At 44.0% G+C, this 21,331-nt stretch overlaps 2 protein-coding genes and 1 pseudogene across 8 annotated transcripts in view; 2 read left to right on the forward strand and 1 right to left on the reverse strand.

The window, feature by feature from the left end:
• The first annotated feature begins 60 nt into the window (after positions 1 to 60).
• Positions 61 to 3,052, forward strand: LOC129840446 (tubulin alpha chain-like; annotated as a pseudogene).
• A 1,583-nt stretch (positions 3,053 to 4,635) lies between these two features.
• LOC129840440 (tubulin alpha chain-like) lies at positions 4,636 to 8,173 on the forward strand. Of its 2 annotated transcripts, XM_055908341.1 has the most exons (5): positions 4,650 to 4,745; positions 4,944 to 5,496; positions 6,403 to 6,625; positions 6,753 to 6,901; positions 7,000 to 8,173. In XM_055908341.1, exons 2-5 carry the CDS (start codon positions 5,410 to 5,412, stop codon positions 7,972 to 7,974), a joined length of 1,434 nt encoding a protein of 477 aa, XP_055764316.1. In that variant the 5' UTR covers positions 4,650 to 4,745; positions 4,944 to 5,409; the 3' UTR covers positions 7,975 to 8,173. The 2 variants fall into 2 exon arrangements, with proteins under 2 accessions (XP_055764315.1, XP_055764316.1); XM_055908340.1 differs by lacking the exon at positions 4,944 to 5,496 and having other exon boundaries at positions 4,636 to 4,745.
• A 1,891-nt stretch (positions 8,174 to 10,064) lies between these two features.
• ptprnb (protein tyrosine phosphatase receptor type Nb) overlaps positions 10,065 to 21,331 on the reverse strand; it is a 38,743-nt gene continuing 27,476 nt past the window's right edge. For 5 of the 6 annotated variants that reach the window (XM_055908326.1, XM_055908327.1, XM_055908324.1 and 2 more), the window contains 13 exons: positions 20,753 to 20,832; positions 20,376 to 20,440; positions 17,752 to 17,961; positions 16,959 to 17,252; positions 16,381 to 16,528; positions 15,499 to 15,572; positions 14,750 to 14,827; positions 14,319 to 14,438; positions 14,082 to 14,248; positions 12,684 to 12,737; positions 11,186 to 11,250; positions 11,004 to 11,077; positions 10,065 to 10,826 (listed from right to left, as the gene is read on the reverse strand). In XM_055908326.1, the coding sequence (XP_055764301.1) occupies positions 10,755 to 10,826; positions 11,004 to 11,077; positions 11,186 to 11,250; positions 12,684 to 12,737; positions 14,082 to 14,248; positions 14,319 to 14,438; positions 14,750 to 14,827; positions 15,499 to 15,572; positions 16,381 to 16,528; positions 16,959 to 17,252; positions 17,752 to 17,961; positions 20,376 to 20,440; positions 20,753 to 20,832 (1,501 nt within the window). In that variant the 3' untranslated portion in view covers positions 10,065 to 10,754. The remainder of the gene's footprint in view (positions 10,827 to 11,003; positions 11,078 to 11,185; positions 11,251 to 12,683; positions 12,738 to 14,081; positions 14,249 to 14,318; positions 14,439 to 14,749; positions 14,828 to 15,498; positions 15,573 to 16,380; positions 16,529 to 16,958; positions 17,253 to 17,751; positions 17,962 to 20,375; positions 20,441 to 20,752; positions 20,833 to 21,331) is intronic. The other variant, XR_008757194.1, reaches the window with a different exon arrangement.

The raw sequence follows: 21,331 nt of genomic DNA on the forward strand, positions 1-21,331 counted from the left end.
AAAACCAATTTTTCTGTAATGTCAATATATAAACCCTCTACCCTGTCTCATTCCACAGCTGTTGTTGTGGTAAGAGGTTCTGCCTTGAGGGAAGTCAGTCATACTGTATCACACAATGATCTATTTGAGGAGGTAGTGCACCATCAACCGCCAGACACTGGCATTAATGGTGTCCTCTGTCTTTCCTGAACTTCGGCTAAACTTCTCCATCCCGTCCTGCTCCAGCTGTGGGAGAGTGTTTGGTTAACGCTGTTGAGTACTGTAAACACACCACTTTGGTGATACGTAGTCAGCTCACACTGAAGCCATCCAACTCTCAGGTCTCTATTTCTTATGAAACAAAGCGCCAAGCTCAGCTGACACACAGCTGTAAAACACTGACTCCTGAGAAAAAAGAAAAAAAAATGATTGGTAACTAAGACAACCAAATGAGAACTACAGTATCTCCTTAGATACTCATTGATGAAAATTCAGCTATGGCTACAGTATCTGTGGTTATACATTGCTGCGGTAATGCCTTAGAGCTGTGAATTTGACAGCATGAATTGTAAAACTACACAATATTGATGGCAAGAATAAACTATCTAGTTGATATATAATATGCTCTTTTAATAGACAAGCATTTTTATAAATATTACATATAGTTAGCCGATCCTTTGAAAGGAAAGACTGCTTCCCTGGCAAACAATGAAGACTTCTGACCACACACACACACCAGATAAACTAAGAACAAAAGCACTTGGTTTCAAAAAGAACAACTTGTGTGAAGCCAGCTGTTCACATTCTGTTATAGACAATAGGACTATAGACAGAGCTCTCAAATGACACCTGCTTTACGGAAGACAGACGCTGAGGTTTTCCCTAGGCGCCCGCTCACCTGAGGACATTTGCATTGTAAATGAATCTCTACTACTATGGTGACCATAATGATCTCCTGTAACAACAGCCTATTCAGGTCACCATGGGGAGGTATCCATTTTCTTTCCTCGGGGCAACATGACCTTTACAAAATGGATCCTCTTTAGTTGGAAAGAGTTTGAGCAGTAAATGTGTACAGTGTCCTCTAAACTAAATGAGTGAAAACCATTGAAACAGGATCACAAAATATCTTGAAACTGACGTTGTTCAGAGTGCAAAAAACTTTTTTTTCCCTTCATATAACTTAACAGGTTACATTTTACTTGTGAAATGTAACTACTATATGAGAGGGGCAAGGCAAATAAATGTAATACATATGGGTCTTATTTCACAAATACTGGACAGGTCAAGGTTACTGTTCACCCATCCTAGACTCAGGGTAGCAATTAATATTATTTGTCTTTGTCCCCGTTTCAGTTATCAAAGATTGCATCAGCTTATCCGAGTTCTCCAGTTACTACAACAATGCACTGTTGTTGCCTAGCAATCAGGCACAGTTAAAAAGTTGCTCCGTGAGCCTTTACATGACAATATAAAAGATTCCCGAGTAGGCAACTGCTTCAAGAGAGTCTGAAACATGGTGAGAGCGTTTTCTAAAATCGAAGGTATGCTTGCAATTTAAAAAGTTAAAATATTTAAAAGACAAATATTAATTTTATAAAAGATTATGATTTTAGTAATATTTTCATGTTACGTTTGTCATCATGGAGGCAATTAACTATAGACTTATCATTTTTTTTAACTCACCAGGCCATAGCAACCTTTATTTGAAATAATTCAATCAAGAAACAGAAACGAGTTTCTCAAATTAGTGTAGCAAGAGTTCAGCTGTTTCCACCACAGCTTGTCTCAAAAAAATCATCTTCTGCATGTGACTTGAGTGATTAATTTCTCTCTCTCCAGGGTGAATGTATCTCTGTACACATTGGCCAAGCTGGGGCTCCAATTGGAAATGTATGCTGGGAGCTCTATTGCCTAGAGCATGGGATCCAGCTGGATGGACGGATGCCAAGTGGGGGGGGGGGGGGGTGACGACTCCTTCAACACCTTCTTCAGTGAGACTGGGGATGGCAAACATGTTCCCCGTGCAGTCTTTGTAGACTTGCAGCCAACTGTCATTGGTAAACAGGAGGCTTTTATTAACAGCTGATGGAATTTGACAAAAAGCATACGTCAATAGTTTTATAAACGTATTGTTGTCTCCCAATAGATGAAGTACGCACAGGTATCCACCGCCAGCTGTTCCACCCTGAGCAGCTGATCACAGGCATGGAGGATGCTGCCAACAACTATGCCCGTGGTCACTACACCACTGGTAAGGAGATCATCGAACTGGTACTCGATAGGACTCGCAAACTGGTAAGACCCAACCTAGTCATCTTTCTAGGTGGATGTACCTTCTATCTTTGATATAAAAAATATATGGTTTGTGACACATTCCTCTGTGGTTCTTTCAGGCTGACCAAGGCACTGGGCTCCAGGGCTTCCTGATCTTCCACAGCTTTGGAGGAGGCACCGGTTTGGGTTCACCTCCCTGCTGATGGAACGTCTCTGTCAACTATGGGAAGAAGTCCAAGCTTGAATTTGCTATTTATCCTGCTCCCCAAGTTTCTACTGCTGTGGTGGATCTGACAGAGTTCCAGACCAACTTGGTGCCCTATCCACTTCCCTCTGGCTACCTATGCTCCAGTCATCTCTGCTGAAAAGGCCTATCACGAGATGCTTTTAGTGGCTGACATCACCAACGCCTGCTTTGAGCCAGCCAATCAGATGGTGAAATGTGACCCACGTCACATCAAGTACATGGCCTGCTGCCTGGACTACCGTGGTGATGTTGTGTCCAAAACTCTGCCATCGCCGCAATCAAGACCAAGCGCACCATCCAGTTTGTGGACTGGTGTCCCACTGGCTTCAAGGTCGGTATCAACTACCAGCCACCCACAGTGGTCCCTGGAGGAGATCTGGCCAAGGTCCAGAGAGCTGTGTGCATGCTGAGCAACACCAGCTTGATAGCTTGCAAATGTGCAAACAATCCATTCAGGACCGCATCTCTCTCTCTCTCCCCTTCATAATTTGCATGTTTTGAATTGCACAAGCCATGTCTTCAATAAACACCATTGTCTTACAGTGTGAATGATAATCAGCATTGTTCTCCATTCACTCATCACCATATGAATGCGACTTGTATTAAAAAAGTAGGGCTACTCTTACACTAGGCTAGAAATCCAGAGGCTGACGATCAATCAAACAGAGACTATTCATCACAGCCCTATGCTACAAAATTCTTCACCATGAGTGGCTTCAATAAGTTACTAGAACAACATTAACGGTCATTCAATAAATTCTCGCAAACTAGGTAGGGAAGCTACAAACGGTATTTTACATTTCATTTTTCGATCTTGTCTAGTTCTAAAATTGACTAAAAATAGTATTTAAAGTTCAATGAAATAACTCATCCACCCACAACATTTATTAACAAGTTACACCTCACATCAAAGTTTGATCAAAATCTAGTAAAATACACTGAGTGTACAAAACATTAGGAACACCTGCTCTTTCCATGACAGACTGACCAGGTGAACGCTATGATCCCTTATTGGGGTCACCTGTTAAATCCACTTAAAATCAGTGTAGGTGAAGAGCAGGAGAGAAGGATTTTTAAGCCTTGAGACAATTGAAACATGGATTGTGTATGTGTCATTTAGAGGGTGAATGGGCAAAACAAAATATTTAAGTACCTTTGAGCGGGGTATGGTAGTAGGTGCCAGGCGCACCGGTTTGTGTGTGTCAAGAACTGCAAATCTGCTCGGTTTTTCATGCTCAACAGTTTCCCGTGTGTATCAAGAATGGTCCACCACCCAAAGGACATTCAGCCAACTTGACACAACTGTGGGAAACATTGGAGTCAACATGGGCCAGCATCCCTGTGGAACACTTGACACCTTGTAGAGTCCATGCCCGGACGAATTGAGGCTGTTCTGAATGAAAAGTGGAGTGCACCACAATATTAGGAAGGTGTTCCTAATTTTTTGTACAATCAGTGTATGTGATTGAGTTGAAATGTAACTAGGCTCGCCTTCCAAATGTTTAGTTGGAGCCAAAAACAAATAGCTATTTCCATAGCAGTTCAGTCTTTGTAAAGCTGACCTACAATTGTGTTCTCTACAAAACTAGGTTAACAGGGTACTTGAAAAGGTGCCATCTCCAATATTTACTAACATTTAAATTAATGATAAAGGCCTACACATCGATTCTTAAGAAAGTGTTACCAATATAACTTATAAATGCCCCTTGAGCATGATTGAAAAAATACATTTAGGATTGTGACAAATATTTCTTACTTTAAAAAGATTACTTTCGGTTTAGGTTACTTATATGCAAAGTTGCAAGCCCCTCCCCTGTGCTTTGAGTAGTTTCTTTCCCTTCCAGTAGAGCCAACTTCCATTTCCTGTTCTCTACATTAAATATTATATTAGTGATAGTGATTATGAAAGATATTAGTCATCCCACTATGTAACATCTGCTTGTCAACCTTTTTTGCCCGAGGAGCATTCCTTTGGGTTATAGAGTCTTTTTGTGTGGAGTGTGGACTGTGCTTTGAAAGCAGAACTACAGCTCTGACTCTGTCCCTGAGAAAGATTAGCAGCTTGCAGGGGCCGCCCCTTTTTTTGTGCTAACAGTCACTCCCGCCAAGAGAAAATAATACAGCTTCCTGCACCCCTCCTCCACCAGACAGTATAAAACCCCCACCGTGGCCCCCTCCCCCATTACAGCCTTCATTCTCCGAATCCTCAACGTCGGCCGAAGGAAAGAAATCTGTCAAAATGGTGAGTGCTGAGTACTGCAGTTGATTCTGAAAAAAATAAATAACTACATTTTAGACAAACAGTGAGAGAAATAAAAATGTCCTTGAACATTTGTACATTTTACGTCAAATATATAGGGGTATATTTATTTCTAGTTTGTTAGTGTTTGATAACTATACACTATCATTGGCTAATGTTACAGTTTTTTTTATCTTATAGATAGCATTAAAAGCCACACTGCCGTTGTTGGATAGGCTGTGGGTTTGGGTGCAGTGGAGACGGACTCAGCACTGTGACGAAGGGGACTCAGAGCATGTGGGGCTGACGCCAGAGAACTGGCACAGTTTCCTCCACCAGCGGGAGGAAAGCACATTACAGTCAGAAGCACTTGCCTCAATTTGACGTAGAAATGAATTTTCAAGAACAATTATTCCATTTGTTTGGGTGGAGAGGTATTTACAAAATTGTTTACTTGAACATTTGTTTTGGCTAAATGCTATTTTTTTGTACTTTCATTCTTGAGTAATAACAGGGGAGGGGATTTTTGTATCTGGGTTGAGCAGTTATGACGGGAAAAAAAGTTTGAGTATGGTTCTAGAGGACACAATCAGATATCCTGTCTGTGCGTTACACAAAGCAGCGCGCTTTGGCACTGAGGGCTGAGTGGGGAGTGGCCTGCCGGGCTATGGATTTTTCCTCTGTAGCACTGGGAGTTCATAACTGCACTGCTGGTTTCATTGGAGAACGACTGCCCCCTCTCATTGAAGACAGGGTTAGTTCAAGACCGACCGCAGCACTACAGACATTGTTAGCAGAAAACAGGATCCCCCCATTATAATGAATGGAACAAATTGCAATCATCATGGTCAATCTTCCTGTAAATAAATGTTTTTTTGGGAAGACAATCACGGTACCAATAATTGGGGTTCACACAGCTCAGTCACTGTGGGGCTGCAGTAATAGCCTGCATATGACTCAGCATTCAGCTGCCCAAAGCTTCACAGCCTACGGAGGAGCAACCCCACCCTTTAACCAGCTGTCGTTGGGGTAATATAAGATTTAAAGATGGGACAAGTGTTAGACACAGTAAAATGACTACTCTCACTATTGATTCATAATAATTTGTATCCTAACAATAGGACTACTGATTTGCAGTTGGTAAGGATGGTGCTTGTTGCCAAGCAGCAATGACATTGAATCCCTGGCCTATGATCGATTCAGATATCTAGACTGGGACAGTGAGAGAGAGTATCATTGGAAACTGTGGGCTATATGCATGTGACCAGTCTGCAGCCAGGAATCTAAAACGGAAAACAAAGGAAAGGACCAGAAATAGAAGGCCCTACCTTCATCATGAATAGGATTCACAGATGTCAGGGCTGATTTCATTGTATGGATCATTTTCAGATGTTCTTCCACAGCCAGTTCCATGAATAACACTTGCTCTTATTCATCCAACGGAGCTCTTCAGAGTTGGTGGAGGTATAAGCGGTTTCTTGGCCACAAACAGTTTGGCCTATACCTAGAGCCATTCATGAATTGTAGTGTCAACATTTGTCTTTTGTGTTTGATTGAATAACAGATAGGATATCCATGAGCATTCATCAGTTGAGGGATGACGTTTTCTTGACGTTGAGCTTCATGAAGGCCATAAGTTGACATCTCTGTTTCTCTGCAGCGTGAGTGTATTTCTATGCATGTCGGCCAGGCCGGAGCCCAGATGGGCAATGCATGCTGGGAATTGTACTGCCTTGAGCATGGGATCCAGCCTGATGGACAGATGCCCAGTGATAAGACAATCGGAGGGGGAGATGACTCGTTCAACACCTTCTTCAGTGAGACTGGGGCTGGCAAACACGTTCCTCGTGCAGTCTTTGTGGACCTGGAGCCAACAGTCATCGGTAATGAACCTATCCTCAAATCACAAAATGTAAAACATACCCAGTAATATATATATTTTTCTTTCTTTCTTTTTCGGACAGTATCTGTACTTTGATTCTAACTGGCTTTCATTCTGTCATTACACAGATGAAGTACGCACAGGTACCTACCGCCAGCTGTTCCACCCCGAGCAGCTTATCACAGGCAAGGAGGATGCTGCCAACAACTATGCCCGTGGTCACTACACCATTGGCAAGGAGATCATCGACCTGGTACTCGATAGGACTCGCAAACTGGTAAGATCCATTTCTTTGCTAGACCTTGTACTGAAACCAAAAGGTATACATTTCAATGAAGGGTAATAATACAATTTTCTTCCCTTTGTTTCTTTCAGGCTGACCAGTGCACTGGGCTCCAGGGCTTCCTGATCTTCCACAGCTTTGGAGGAGGAACCGGCTCTGGGTTCACCTCCCTGTTGATGGAACGTCTCTCTGTCGACTATGGGAAGAAGTCCAAGCTTGAATTTGCTGTTTACCCTGCTCCCCAAGTTTCTACGGCTGTGGTGGAGCCTTACAACTCCATCCTGACTACCCACACCACCCTTGAGCACTCGGACTGTGCCTTCATGGTGGACAATGAGGCCATCTATGATATCTGCCGCAGGAACCTGGACATTGAGCGCCCCACCTACACCAACCTCAACAGGCTGATTGGTCAGATCGTCTCCTCCATCACCGCCTCCCTGCGCTTTGATGGAGCTCTCAATGTGGACCTGACAGAGTTCCAGACCAACTTGGTGCCCTACCCCCGTATCCACTTCCCTCTGGCCACCTATGCTCCAGTCATCTCTGCTGAGAAGGCCTACCATGAGCAGCTGTCTGTTGCTGACATCACCAACGCCTGCTTTGAGCCAGCCAATCAGATGGTGAAATGTGACCCACGTCACGGCAAGTACATGGCCTGCTGCCTGCTCTACCGTGGTGACGTTGTGCCCAAAGATGTCAACTCTGCCATTGCCACTATCAAGACCAAGCGCACAATCCAGTTTGTGGACTGGTGTCCCACTGGCTTCAAGGTCGGTATCAACTACCAGCCACCCACAGTGGTCCCTGGAGGAGATCTGGCCAAGGTCCAGAGAGCTGTGTGCATGCTGAGCAACACCACCGCCATCGCTGAGGCCTGGGCAAGACTTGACCACAAGTTTGACCTGATGTACGCCAAGAGAGCCTTTGTGCACTGGTATGTGGGAGAGGGCATGGAGGAGGGAGAGTTCTCAGAGGCCAGAGAAGACATGGCAGCCCTGGAGAAGGATTATGAAGAGGTGGGTACTGACAGCATCGGAGAAGATGAAGAAGGAGAGGAGTACTAAAGGGTGTAACTCCTGATCTGCTGATGTTCCATTAATATAGTCTACCTGTCCCGGATAGTGCAAGTAGTAAAAAAACAACAAAAAGGGTTTAACGGACTAATATTGGAAATCATTCCATAGAGTAAGCCCATTCCACCCAGCTACAAGAAGAACCTCCCTCTCTCACATCAGCCATTTTAAATAAAATATGAAAATAAAATGAGTGTCTTGTGTTTATTGGATGAAACCTCTTGGTATGTCAACATGAAGTAGCAGATATATCTGACACGTTGATCACAACGAAAGCGTAATTTTGCTAAATAATATGCAGCATCATCTGGATGTGTGCAACAAAAGTTCTACATTCCCCTTCTGCTACCATTTCTGTCAAGCTGTCTACATATACAGTTTAAAGCATATGTTCAATAAATTCAACATATGCACAACACAGAAGGCACTGCAACTGCCTTTGCAACGCAATGCTGCAAGGCAAACGCAGTGTTCCATTGGAAATGAATGTACTTCTGGTGTACCAACCAATACAATGACGCTGTCGGGGCGATCGAGGCGTGAGGTGATGTGTCAAGCTGAGAAAAAGATCCATCATATAACTGTAGGACATTTTAAAGTGAGCAGTTTCTAAAGTACGTGGTAGGCCAAGCTATACGGAGCTGAAAAACTTACAAGTCAGACATTTAGAGAGGTTTACTGAACCAGATTTGATCAAACATTAACCCTCTCGCTCTCCCTCCAGATGTTTTCTGACCATACAACCTTATGCTACTGCATCCTATAGTACAGATCCTGTGCATCAAAATGCACTCAAGTTATAATACGGTATGCTGGAAATTTATGGAATTCACTTTCATTGGTAAACAATCTCCACTTTGAAAAACAACCCAATCCTCTTACTGAGCTCTTCACTGCCTTGCTAGCAATGAAGAGATTAAACATGCATTAGGGCCTAAATGTAAACAGCCTTTCCCTTCTATGGTTGATTTAAGTGATGGTTATCCTGCATCCTGTTAAATCCCACTTTGTTAGACCCTCAAAGTCAAAATATTGCTGTCTACCAAACCCAGTATCAATAAGAGGACTTAAAGTATAGGCATATAAGAGAAAACAATAACTCATTGTTTTCGCGGTTTCTGTGATTATCTACCTTATGACATACACTCTACACATTTTCTAATAGTGCTTTCATGACAACTGGGAACTCTCTGACATCCGACGTCAGGGCGTTCAAAACAACTGGGAACAAGGGAAAAAAACGAGCTCCGACTGTGGAAAATCGAACTTGGGTACTCTTTCTGGAGCTCCGACTTGCCGCCCTAAATATAACTGACGTCATGATTTGACCTCGTATTTTCCAGAGTTCCTAGTTGTTTTTAACGCGGCATTGGGATCTCGGTACAAAAACGAGTTCAAATCATGACGTCAGTGATCTTCAGGACAGAGTTCAAGAAAGATGCCCGATTTGGAATTACGAGTTGGATGACCGCTCAAAACCGTTTTCCGAGCCGAAGCTAGTTTCCCCACCTCTTGCTATCAGATTATAGTCGAACGTAAACTAGACTGGGCAATAAAATAGTGAGCTGCATTGTTTTTTTCACTAAAGGAGAATACGACTACCATGAAATTCGCCAGGAGACAATCTTAAAAGTACACATTTTCGCTAATTCTTTCTGCATGAAGGGGATGCTATGCCTGAAGTTAGCTAGCTCTTCTAGCTAACGGCTCTCTGGCGCGCGATATGCCTTCATGGCTGGCCAAAACATTATTTTAAATTGAATCAAAAGGACTTCGTGGTTGAAAGCACATGTATATTACTGTAACGTTATTAATGTTCATAACACTTGGATTGGATGACTTTGTCAGCATATTGGGATGAAACCTTACCTCACACTAGCTCTCGTTGGCAGGGGCCAGCCTCGTGATAGGAGACGTCAGTCTGTTTGCATGGCACATACGACACGTGCATGTTTGAAAACCAATTTGACCCCTTGAACGATTGTGATTGGTAGGATTTGAATGTCCAAATAAAATTAAAACCTGCACAATAAATAAGTAAACATCGAAAAAAAATATCAGAGAAAACAGCACTCAGTATATTAGGCATTTGCAACACACACATCAACGTTTATTAGTTACCACACAAAGTTACAAAATAGGCATTTTTCATATTTTAACATTTTTTGTTTATTTTTTCTGGTTTGCTTGAGGTAAACAACAATAATTGAACAAATCATTTACAACAATCTATATGGCACAGGAAGAGAAGAGGGAAGTAAGGGTTAGTCATTTTTCCCAGAGAGTTAGTAAAACACGAGAACATGGAATGTGAATGAGCAGGGTTTGAGATTTGGGTAAATTGTAAACAAATACACTCTGAGGAGCAGGGAGAATCGGAGAGTGACAGCTGGGAACCCTTCTTGACTCTCATCCATCCTCAATCACCAACCAGAGCCGAAACCTTTGTGATGACACTCTCTGAAAAGGACATAGTTCTTTGATGTAAAACGTTAAATTATTATGATTTTTATCTACCTTTGAGAGAACAATAAGCCATCTCAGCTCACCCCAATAACCTGGAACCCGTTCACAAGGGGACTCTGTCAGAGGACACGTATAGAAGATGACAGAAACACCCTCTTCCTCATCACCACCACCACCAAAGAGAATAGCAAGAAATCGAAGGCATCATTCAAACAGGAGAGAAAGCACAAAGAACAGCTTGGTCAATCTACACCATATTGTAGAGAAAAGGGGAGGCAGGTAGGCAGTTCTGGATCAAGTTGGTTTCACTGGGGCAGGGCTTTCAGGATGGCATTCACCTCCTCTGCCACAGCGGTCAGGGCAAACTCAAACTGCTCCTGTAGGGAAAATGATCATTATGTGATTTAAATTGAACAGTGAATAGATAGGTTATAGTCCAACCTTCAATTGTAGATGTGCGTTATGGTCTGATGACGCAATGCATGTCATGTTTGGGAATTTATCCACCATAGATGATATACTGTACATACACAAGGTTGTGTTTTTGACAGTACCTTGGTGCGCACCATCCCTGGTCTCTGGTCACGGACGTGTTCCAGGGTAGCAGCAATGTCAATCTCCTTCACTCCTGAAATAAAACTTCAATTTTAAGCCAAAAATGCATGCAGAAAACACTCCTATACCAAAGTCACATGTACATTTACATACCCGGAAATGGACAGTCTAATATGCTTACCCTTGGCCATGCGGTTCAGAACCATGTCAATCAGGATGTAGGTGCCAGTCCGGCCTGTACCATCACTGTGTAAGAAAACATGAACATCTTAACATTAATAATAGACCAAACCACTGACTGAACAATAAACATATCAATTTACAACTGTTGTTTGCTGAGGAGGCTGGTGGGAGGAGCTATAGGAGGACGGGCTCATTGTAAATGGCTGGAATGGAATCAATGGAACGGAGTCAAACACGTTATTTCCATATGTTTGGTACTATTCCATTGATTCCATTTTAGCCATTACAATGAGCCCGTCCTCCTATAGCTCCTCCCACCAGCCCCCTCTGGTTGTTTCCTGCTGTGTTTTGTGTATGTAATGTGCAAGCTCTACTAAGAATTCTCTCCTGTTGGACAATAAACGCCAATCTAATCTATATAGCATGCATTATTTAGTCATAGAGGAAGAGGAAGAGAGGAAGAGGCGAAGTGAGAGGGATAACTCGGCCCAAAATCTCTGCTCCCCAGCAGGTGGCGTTATTTCATTTTTTTCCCGCTCACCAAGCAAGGAGTTTTTGTATGGCGGTCAATGAATGTCGAATTTGGTTAACAAAAAATGTAATGGTTTATTTGCTACGTGAGGTTTATTTGATCGAATATAGGTTTTGTAATTCTTAGGTTGTTGCGCGTGTATTGATATAAGTAGAACACGTGACCTCCAGCCAACTTTTTATCGAAGTTGTGCCTGTGCTATGCGGGATCTTTAACCGGTTTACAATTCAACGGGATAGGGACGTCTCAAGGATCCCACCTAGCAAATACCATTGCGGTTGTTCGTTGGCTAGAATTACATTTTTACATGTTAGTCATTTAGCGGACACTATTATCCAGACCGATTTACAGCTGTGAGTGCATACTTTTTTTGTAACCCTGGAGATGCAAGACCCACACTCTACCAACTGAGCCACACGGGTCAGAAGGCAGTGGCGGTTCTAGACTATTTCAACTGGGGGGGGGGCAAGCTGGGGCCAGTTGTACTGTTAGAGGGGCCAGTTACATTAGACGTTATTGTTGTCATCGTTTTCTTCACTGCATTGCAGCCATTAGCAGGCAAAAGACCGTGTTCACAATCATCATCGTTGCCACTGTCTAATAACGGATGTAAAAGAAGAAGATAGCAAAAATTAGTTATGTAAAAATGATTTCATACTCCACATTTAGGGGGGCGACAAGGGGTCCAAAATTGTTGTCATAGGGGCACTGCCCCCCCCCCCCCCCCAGAACCGCCACTGTCAGAAGGGTCCCACCTGTCTTGCCTCGTCCCGACTGTCTTCCATTTTTAAGACATTTATTTTCATTGTTAGGGCGGCCAATGGAGCATCTGGGTCAATATAGTGGAACATCAGTGCTACATTTCCACTCTCTCCGACAACACCTGAACCAAGCAGCATCTGAAAGAGAATGGCAAGGTTCTGTCACCATGTGGACAAAAGTGGTATTGCAAACGTTGGTTTACCTGCAGTGTACAATGATCGGACAAGATCTGCCTCTGTAGCACTTATTCACCTTTCTGTGGAGATGCAGAGAGAGGGAAATCAAATAAGTGAAAACTGAATTAATAGTGAACACTGATAGAGAACATATATATTGATCATGCTTGACAATGGCAAGGCATACAAACGTCAGATAAGCTAAAATGAGGACAACAACACAAATCCTAGCTCGATTACAGCCGTGTCCTAATTAATAAAAAATGTAAAAGTTGCATTCCAGGCCATTTACATTGCAGATGTTGCATTGCATCAACCAATGGTTGCGTGCCACGTCATCCGACTGTGCAGTTGGGCATCAGACTGCGTAATCATACGATGTGGCTCGCTTATCTTTTTTTAAAGACCTATGCAAGCATTAGGAGATCTGGCAGCAATATAGTCACACTGGAACGCAGCCTAGCGGTTCTAAACAAGCAGTCAGTGTGTATTCAATATGGAGGAAAACAGCCCTGTTTGAAGCTCCACTCCAGTTTAACAATCATTATAGGATGAAAATAACTTCTAGATAAAGAGGAGCGTTCGCAGCATAGTGATGAGGAGGAGAGTCAAAAGGGTGAGAGAAATGTAGACAGAGAGAGTATAAAAAAGGGAGAGAGACGAGGGAGCAAAGGGGTTAGGCGATGGACCTCCTGCTGCAGCCACACCTGTCCATGATCATTTTTGTGACTATGCAACTGGACCCAGACTACTAGCTGCAAATCACAAAGATGACACGGACAGATATGTAAAATATCATGAGCCCGCTGACCTCCATCGCAAGATAGATGTGTGAGAGCAAAGAAGAGGAGGGACAGAGGGAGTGTCCAAGGGAGAGATGTGAGGAGGGATTGAAAGGGAAAGGCTAATTAAGTAAAGACAACACACACAGAGAGACAGAGCGAGACAGAGACAGAGCGAGACAGAAAGACAGACAGAGGGAGACAGAGAGACAGAGAGGGTAAAAGGAAAGAGCAGGATGGATGAGTGAAACGACATATGTTTTATATGTTTTGGTCATCCCATCATCTAGTAGGGATCAGATGAGTAAAATGGATTGAGGATTATATAGGAGTTGTGGACAGAGAAAGGTCTGTAAAACTGACACTGGTGACGAGTGACAAAGGAATTTGAGACCAAACAAGGTAGGAGCATGGTCTGGCAAAACCATAGGATGTATCATATAATAAAATCCCTTCCAAACCTCAGAATTTCAAACATTCTGTTGTCCTGTAAATCTGGGTTGTGTTCATTATAGCATGCAATATTTTAAAGTGTTTTTCAAACAGAAAACGAAAATGAGCAGTAGTCACTCCGTTTCAGTCCATTTTCCCCCCAATTCGTGCCTAGTAAACACAACCCTGCGTTCAATGTCCATGCAGTACCTGCGGAAGTCCAGTAGGGTGCGTGTGGAGGTGGGGATGCCCTGGGCAGGCCAGCTGAGGAAGTGGAACTGGGTGAGTGTGCGGGTCTCCTGGGTCTGGACGTTCTTCAGGTAGAAACTACGAACCAGGAAGTCATTGCACCAGATGTGCTCCGAAACCAGGTTCACCTGATGGACACACAGACTATTGTTACAGATCAGGACAGACAGACACACACACCGAGTCAAACACACACACCTCATAGATGTGGTAGAGGGAGGATCCCTCGTCAGGCCAGTAGCGATCACACTGTTTCTCTCCGTCCTCAACCAGGGCTGTCATCATCACTATCACCGTGCAGCCATTCTCCCAAACCATCTATAGAGGAACACCATCACACACACACACACACACTAGAACATGTAAACATAGAGCTTGGAGACCAATAACATCATAATGCAGTCCATAGTGTAATCTTCATTCATCATCACATTGGCATGTGTTTTGAGTGTTGATTTATGTGAACAAATGTTTGTACACATATGGTTCAAGTTAAGGTACATTCTTAAAACATTTAGATTAAAGCAGCAGCAGCAACAAATTGGCATTTCCCTAAAGGGACAATAAAGTTTTGCATTTGAATTGTATTCATATTACACACATATGAATACTCATCCGGAGTGACTGACCTGCCAGAAGTCAGAGATGGTGTGAGACAGGGGTCCTTGGGTGGCGATGTACGTTGGCATCCGGGGGTCATGCTCGATCTAGGGGTCACAGAGGGGAAAGGTCATCATGGGTCACCCCCTGGTGTCCACAATAGAGGACACTATGGACACTGGTAGTCACCGTGGCGACGGCTCCATTCACTGACCAGTGGCATTTACGGGGCGGGTGAGTGGATCTGCTTCCCAAATGGCACCCTATATAGTGCACTTCTTTTGAACAGGGCTCATAGCACTCTGGTCATAAGTAGTGCACTGGGTAGGGGACAGAGTACCATTTGGGAAGCATAATGGGAGAGATTCCACAACTAGTGTTCCAATTTGATCAACGGAGAGTTGGTGTCGGAGACGGCTACAGGGCCATATTAGGGCCATATAAACATACAGGGCCATATAAACCAGGGCCATATTAAAAAAGAGTATCAGAGTAGGAGTCCTGATATAGGATCAGTCTTTTAGATCATAATGACAGATCATATGGATTCTAGATCAGCACTTCTACCCTGAGGCCATTTTCTAATACAGATCAGAGTGATATATAGAGAAGGCTTTGGGTGGGGATCTATCCCTATGAGCACAAGACGTTGAAAATACATATTTTTGGTTGCAAAGCCGTTAAAAAGATGTCTTTCAACCAATTTTGCTCACAGGGATGGATCTGAGTTAACTAGACAGGTACCATGGTGACATCGGGGATCAGGATTACTTCTTACTATGGTGCTGGCGTTGATGTAGTCGGTCCTGGAGGGGTTGTTCTCCGCCTTCATCTTCACCCTGGAGTGATCATCTGCAGAGCAAAGACACAACGCACAAACCTAGAATCATGGAGGCCACCTGAATGGTTTAACCTAGAATCATGGAGGTCACCTGGGTGTTTTAACCTAGAATCATGGAGGTCACCTGGGTGGTTTAACCAAGAATCACGGAGGCCACCTGGGTGGTTTAACCAAGAATCACGGAGGCCACCTGGGTGGTTTAACCAAGAATCACGGAGGCCACCTGGGTGGTTTAACCTAGAATCATGGAGGTCACCTGGGTGGTTTAACCAAGAATCACGGAGGCCACCTGGGTGGTTTAACCAAGAATCACGGAGGCCACCTGGGTGGTTTAACCAAGAATCACGGAGGCCACCTGGGTGGTTTAACCTAGAATCATGGAGGTCACCTGGGTGGTTTAACCAAGAATCACAGAGGCCACCTGGGTGGTTTAACCTGGAATCACGGAGGCCGCCTGGGTGGTTTAACCTAGAATCATAGAGGCCAGGCCACCTGGGTGGTCTAGCTGGTGGTGCCGCCGGTCACCCTCAGCATACAGTCTGTGTGCGTTTAATCTGACCCACTGTCATTTTGACTAGATCTCCTCCTAACTTTCCTGTCCGTCCACTTTCCTAGCCTGGTCTCAGATCTGTTGACATGAAATGTTTGGTGAGAGATTGACAAGGAGCAAAACAGCCCAAACAGCTCTGGGACCCAGGCTATCACTTTCTGTTCAACAAAAATCACCCAAGAAAATACAAAGGGAAATTAAATCAATGAGGAGATGTGGAAGAAAGGAGGGAAGAAGAAAGAAGGATGAGGGGAAGAAGAAGAACTTACAGGGCACAGAGTCAGGGCAGCGGTTCTTCTTCAGGTTGGTGTCACTCTGCGCCACAGACATGGTGCTGGGTTCAGCCTGGTAGGAACACAGGGCCTCCCACTCCTTCAGCAGACGGTCCTTGTTCTTCAGGTGGTCCTCCATGTAAGCCTGTGAGTTAGGAGGACAGAGGAGGCTCTCAGTACTAGGGTGACTCTTACTTATATAATACACTACACTTTTCCTCTGTCAATGACTTCAACTGGATGAATCTGTCTTTTAGAGTCTGATGGTTAATGTGTATTTAATTGTCAGTACCAGACCTGGATTCAAATAGTATTTGTTTTATTTCAAATATTTTTAGGGTTTGATTGAGCCTGCCTGCAGTGCCAGGTGGGTACGATTTACACTTTTGGGACTAGTCCATTGGTTCCACTGCAGAAAAAAAGTTAGGCAAGTTCGATCAAGAGCAGCAAAAGTATTTGATGGAAAACAAATACTATTTGAACCCAGGTTTAGTCAGAACAGCGGTAGAGAGATCTGAGGCGGAGTAGGAATAAATTAATGAATGCATAGAGTAAATGTTCAGAGTGACACTGACCAGGATCATGTGACCGGTGGAGATGTCCATGTTGGTCTGCGCTGGTTCCTCGCACCAGGAAGAGGTGCTGCTGTGGGAGCTCGGGCTGGGCTGGGGCGCGTCGCTGGGCTGGGGCGCGTCGCTGAACTGGGACGACACACTGCTCACCCTAGACGTGTCCATTCCTCCTCCTCCTCCTCCTCCTCCACCACCTCCTCCTCCTCCTCCACTAGCACCCCCACCACCCCCCGCAGCTCCTGCCCCCTCCTGACGCTCGAAGAGTCCCCTGGATCCCATGTGCTGACGACACAGGTCCTGACAGAAGGAGAAGGGGACCATGACAGTCAATGGGCTTTCTATGGACATAATGTATTACTGAATCAGGGATCAATGTCCCGTGGATACAGTCACACTGGTAGCCCTGGGAAGTTGGGGTCTGCAGCATGCACAGGTCTCTTTCAATACATCTCATGTGTCAGACTAGTGAATGCTTGTACAGTTTGAAAACTAAAGAGTGAATGTGTTCATGTTGGACTGTTTGTGAGTTGTCTTTTTAGGGAGTATTACACTGTGTTGACATTGGTGAAGAGAGGGAGACATAAGAAAACTAAGATATAGCGGCTGGACAAACCCATGTAAGATAAATACTTTATTGATCCCAGAGGGGAAATTGGTTTGTCAATCATATCTCATCGAGCAATGTGCTGTCTGTCTATAGTCTACAGTACTCCCACTTGACTTGGTCCTGCATGACTGAGGTGTCAGTTGACGGCTGGGCCTACTTACCTATGTGTGTGTGTGTGTGTGTACCTACCTGGTACTCCTGGTGTGTAACGCTGCCTCCCTCTGGCCCCAGTCCTAGCTTCTCAGACGCCAGGCGGTTGGTATGGCGACGCAGGCAGACGATGGTCATTGTCGCCACCAGGATCCCGCCAACACAGGCCATGCCCACCATGGTCATGAACACCCAATGGGAGCCATCTCGGACCCGGGTGGCCTGAGGTAAGCCCCGCCCATCAGTTCTCTGTCGAGAGGGGAGGTGACAGAGACAGAAAGAGAGAAGGAAAACAACATTTTTAGCAGAATATCTCACTGATGAGCCAATAAAATCATTTTTGAAAGAGTGTTTATCCATTAGTGGAAGGATGAGACTCTGGTTCTTTAGAGCCCCACTAATGTCCCGCAACAGAAGAATTGATCAAAGTTATTATTATTGAGGAAGTGGATGAGAGAAAACCTGGGTGGTGTTTATTAGGGTGAAAATGTTTTGAAACAGAGTGAAACGTCCAATCAGAACAGAGATATTCACGTTGCGAAACGTTTTTCTACATTGTACCCCACTGAATGCAACACAAGTACTGTTGCAGCCTGACCCCCAATCATTTATTCTCTTTCATCTCTCCTTCTCCTCCCTGGTTGCCACGGTTGCCTCTCCTGCCCTCCTGACCTTTCTTTCCTCTTCAGAGGCCCCAGGAATGTGCTGAAGGATTTGAGGGTTGGGGGATGGAGCTATAGTCTGAGACATTGGGGTGGGGAGGTGCTATAGTCTGAGACATTGGGGTGGGGGTGTAGCTATAGTCAGACATTGGGGTGGAGCTATAGTCTGAGACATTGGGGTAAGGGAGTGGAGCTATAGTCTGAGACATTGGGGTAAGGGGGTGGAGCTATAGTCTGAGACATTGGGGTAAGGGGGTGGAGCTATAGTCTGAGACATTGGGGTAGGGGGGGGTTCTATAGTCAGACATTGGGGGGGCCCGAATATGATAGTCTGATAGTCTAAAGGGGCCCGAAGATGAGAGATGGGAGAGAAAAGGGGGAAAGGGGAAGAAAACAGAAAGGGGAAGAACCGAATGACCCGTTTCTGGAGACGAGTATTAAGATCTCTCTCCGGACATGAGGTGAATTTACCTAACTGACATCAGGGGATGCAGGGGTGAGGTTTGGGTGTAGGAGAGTCGGAGGAAGGGGGCGATGGGTGTAGGAGGGGAGGGAGGGAAGAAGAGAGGGATGGGTGTAGGAGGGGAGGGAGGGAAGAAGAGAGGGAAGGGAGGAAGAGACTGATTGATTTAAGGCAACAGAGAGACCGAAAGATTGCAGTTTAGATTGAAGACAGAGAGACCAAGAGTGTGATTCAATAGAGGAGTAACGTGATGAATACAGTAGATAGACTCCAGATCATTCCATTACTGCAGACATTGACTTCTGTCACTATGGGAAGTGTCTTCACTCAGTTTGTTGTTGCCAAAAGCGATATACAACTTCATTCATCACTATTGTGAGTGATGCCAACATAAGGCCTAACTTTTTTCCCCCACAAAATAAAAATGGAATTGACAACTAGAATTAAAGGGTTTTAAACTAAGATTACACACACTGGTACATGTGTGTGTGAATGCACAATTTCAGACTTTCAGATCTAACGGACATTATTGCAGTATTCCTATAATTCAAGAGAGAGGAGAGATTGCCAACGTGATATTATACAAAATGCAAACAAGATAAAGTTACAATGTGCACCAACACTAATTACTGTAACCTGATATAGGTTCCCTTAAAATGTTATAATATTGATAGACGTGTCCTCAAACAGATTAAATTCAATAAGTGTTATTTGCTGTACGTTCTTGAATATGTTGTTAAAATCTTCATTATGGTTAAATACCCAGATAAACCAAATCATAATCTTTGACAACGAATCATGCGACAATACCACAAACACCACGCGGGCTGGGCATCTCGTAGATGTCCGTGCGCTATGCCGGCAGAATCTGATGAAAAAGTCTAAACTAACGGATAACATTAATGCGTAAGCAATTTACAAATGGCAACTAAATTGTAGACATATTTGAAGTGGAACTAAATATAACTATTATAGAATCAAATTAGGCCTATAAGAAATACAATTCGCGACTTGGGCCCATAATAACGAATAACTCTAGACAAATCTACCATTCAAAAGCCTATTAGTAGGCTAAATATAAGCGACACTCACCCAACATCCACCTTCCGTGAAAGAAAGACGACTTGACTTTGATAGCGCACAAAAAAGAAGATCGGTCTCTTGCTTTCCATAATGCGTTTATAAAGTGGAGAATAGCGCATCATTTGATTGAATTTTGGCGGCAGTGTGACCTACTAGCTCAGGCCCAGGGACGATTTGAGACGACCAAGAGAGGTGTGGTGCGCGTGACCAATATGAATTAAAGAGACAGTCTTGTGTCTTTCGGGAGCGCGCACGTTTCGTTCGACCGCAAAATACGTTTTTCATATCAAAGGATTTTAGCCATTTGGTATTTCAGGCCGGGGAAAAGAGTTTGACTGTGAAAATGCACAAAAGGACGCACAGAATATTGATGATGAATGCCAATAGATTCTAATGCAAAGAGACCCCCGTCTCTCGCACACACACACACTAAATGCAGCATAACATGCTCTTACCTCACCGACACCTGTCTGCAGGATCTTCAGAGCAGTTTCGGACTCCAGAAAGTTCTTCTCTGCAACTGAGTCAATTATAAAACAAAATCAAATAGTTGCCATCTTGCAAAAAAGTATTATTCTTGCTATTATATATATAAAAAACACCAGAGTGGCTCAAAATCCCTTTTATACCCCTATCTCACTTTTTGTCCAAGTTGTGTGTGTGTGTGTGTGTGTGTGTGTGTGTGTGTGTGTGTGTGTGTGTGTGTGTGTGTGTGTGTGTGTGTGTGTGTGTGTGTGTGTGTGTGTGTAGATATTGTCTTGGTGGTTTACACAGAGCAGCGGGACATTGGGTCAATATGACCCCGTCTGACCCCAGTAACAGGTCCACTTACCGGCTTTCTCTGCCACGTCTTCAGCACTCAGGTTCTGGCTGTTGGGCCGGACACGGAATGTCAGGGCAGGCCCCACCACACTGTAGAGAGACAGACAGGAACATTCCATCAAACTATTGATTGATATAGCTTGGGCCGGGAGAGAGACGGGTGGTGGGATGGTGGTAGGAGCAGGAGGACTGGGGGGTGGGGGGAGACTTTATTTTGGGTGTGAATAAGCCCCAACAACGACTACCCCTACCACTTTATTTTTTTCTTATTATTTTTTTCTTAGGGGCTGGACCAACTTTAATATTGCGGATTGATTGTTGCTTCCATCAATGTAATTGTCTGCATCATTTCCAATCCCCCATATATTTTGGGGGGTAAATATATATATATCCATATACATACATACATATATACATAAATACACACACATACATACATACATACATACATACATACATACATACATACATACATACATACATACAGTACAGTTAAAGTCTGAAGTTACATACACTTAGGTTGGAGTCATTAAAACTTGTTTTTCAACCACTCCACAAATTTCTTGTTAACAAACTATAGTTTTGGCAT

Source organism: Salvelinus fontinalis, chromosome 41 (genome assembly GCF_029448725.1).
Source record: "Salvelinus fontinalis isolate EN_2023a chromosome 41, ASM2944872v1, whole genome shotgun sequence".
Lineage (NCBI taxonomy): Eukaryota > Metazoa > Chordata > Actinopteri > Salmoniformes > Salmonidae > Salvelinus > Salvelinus fontinalis.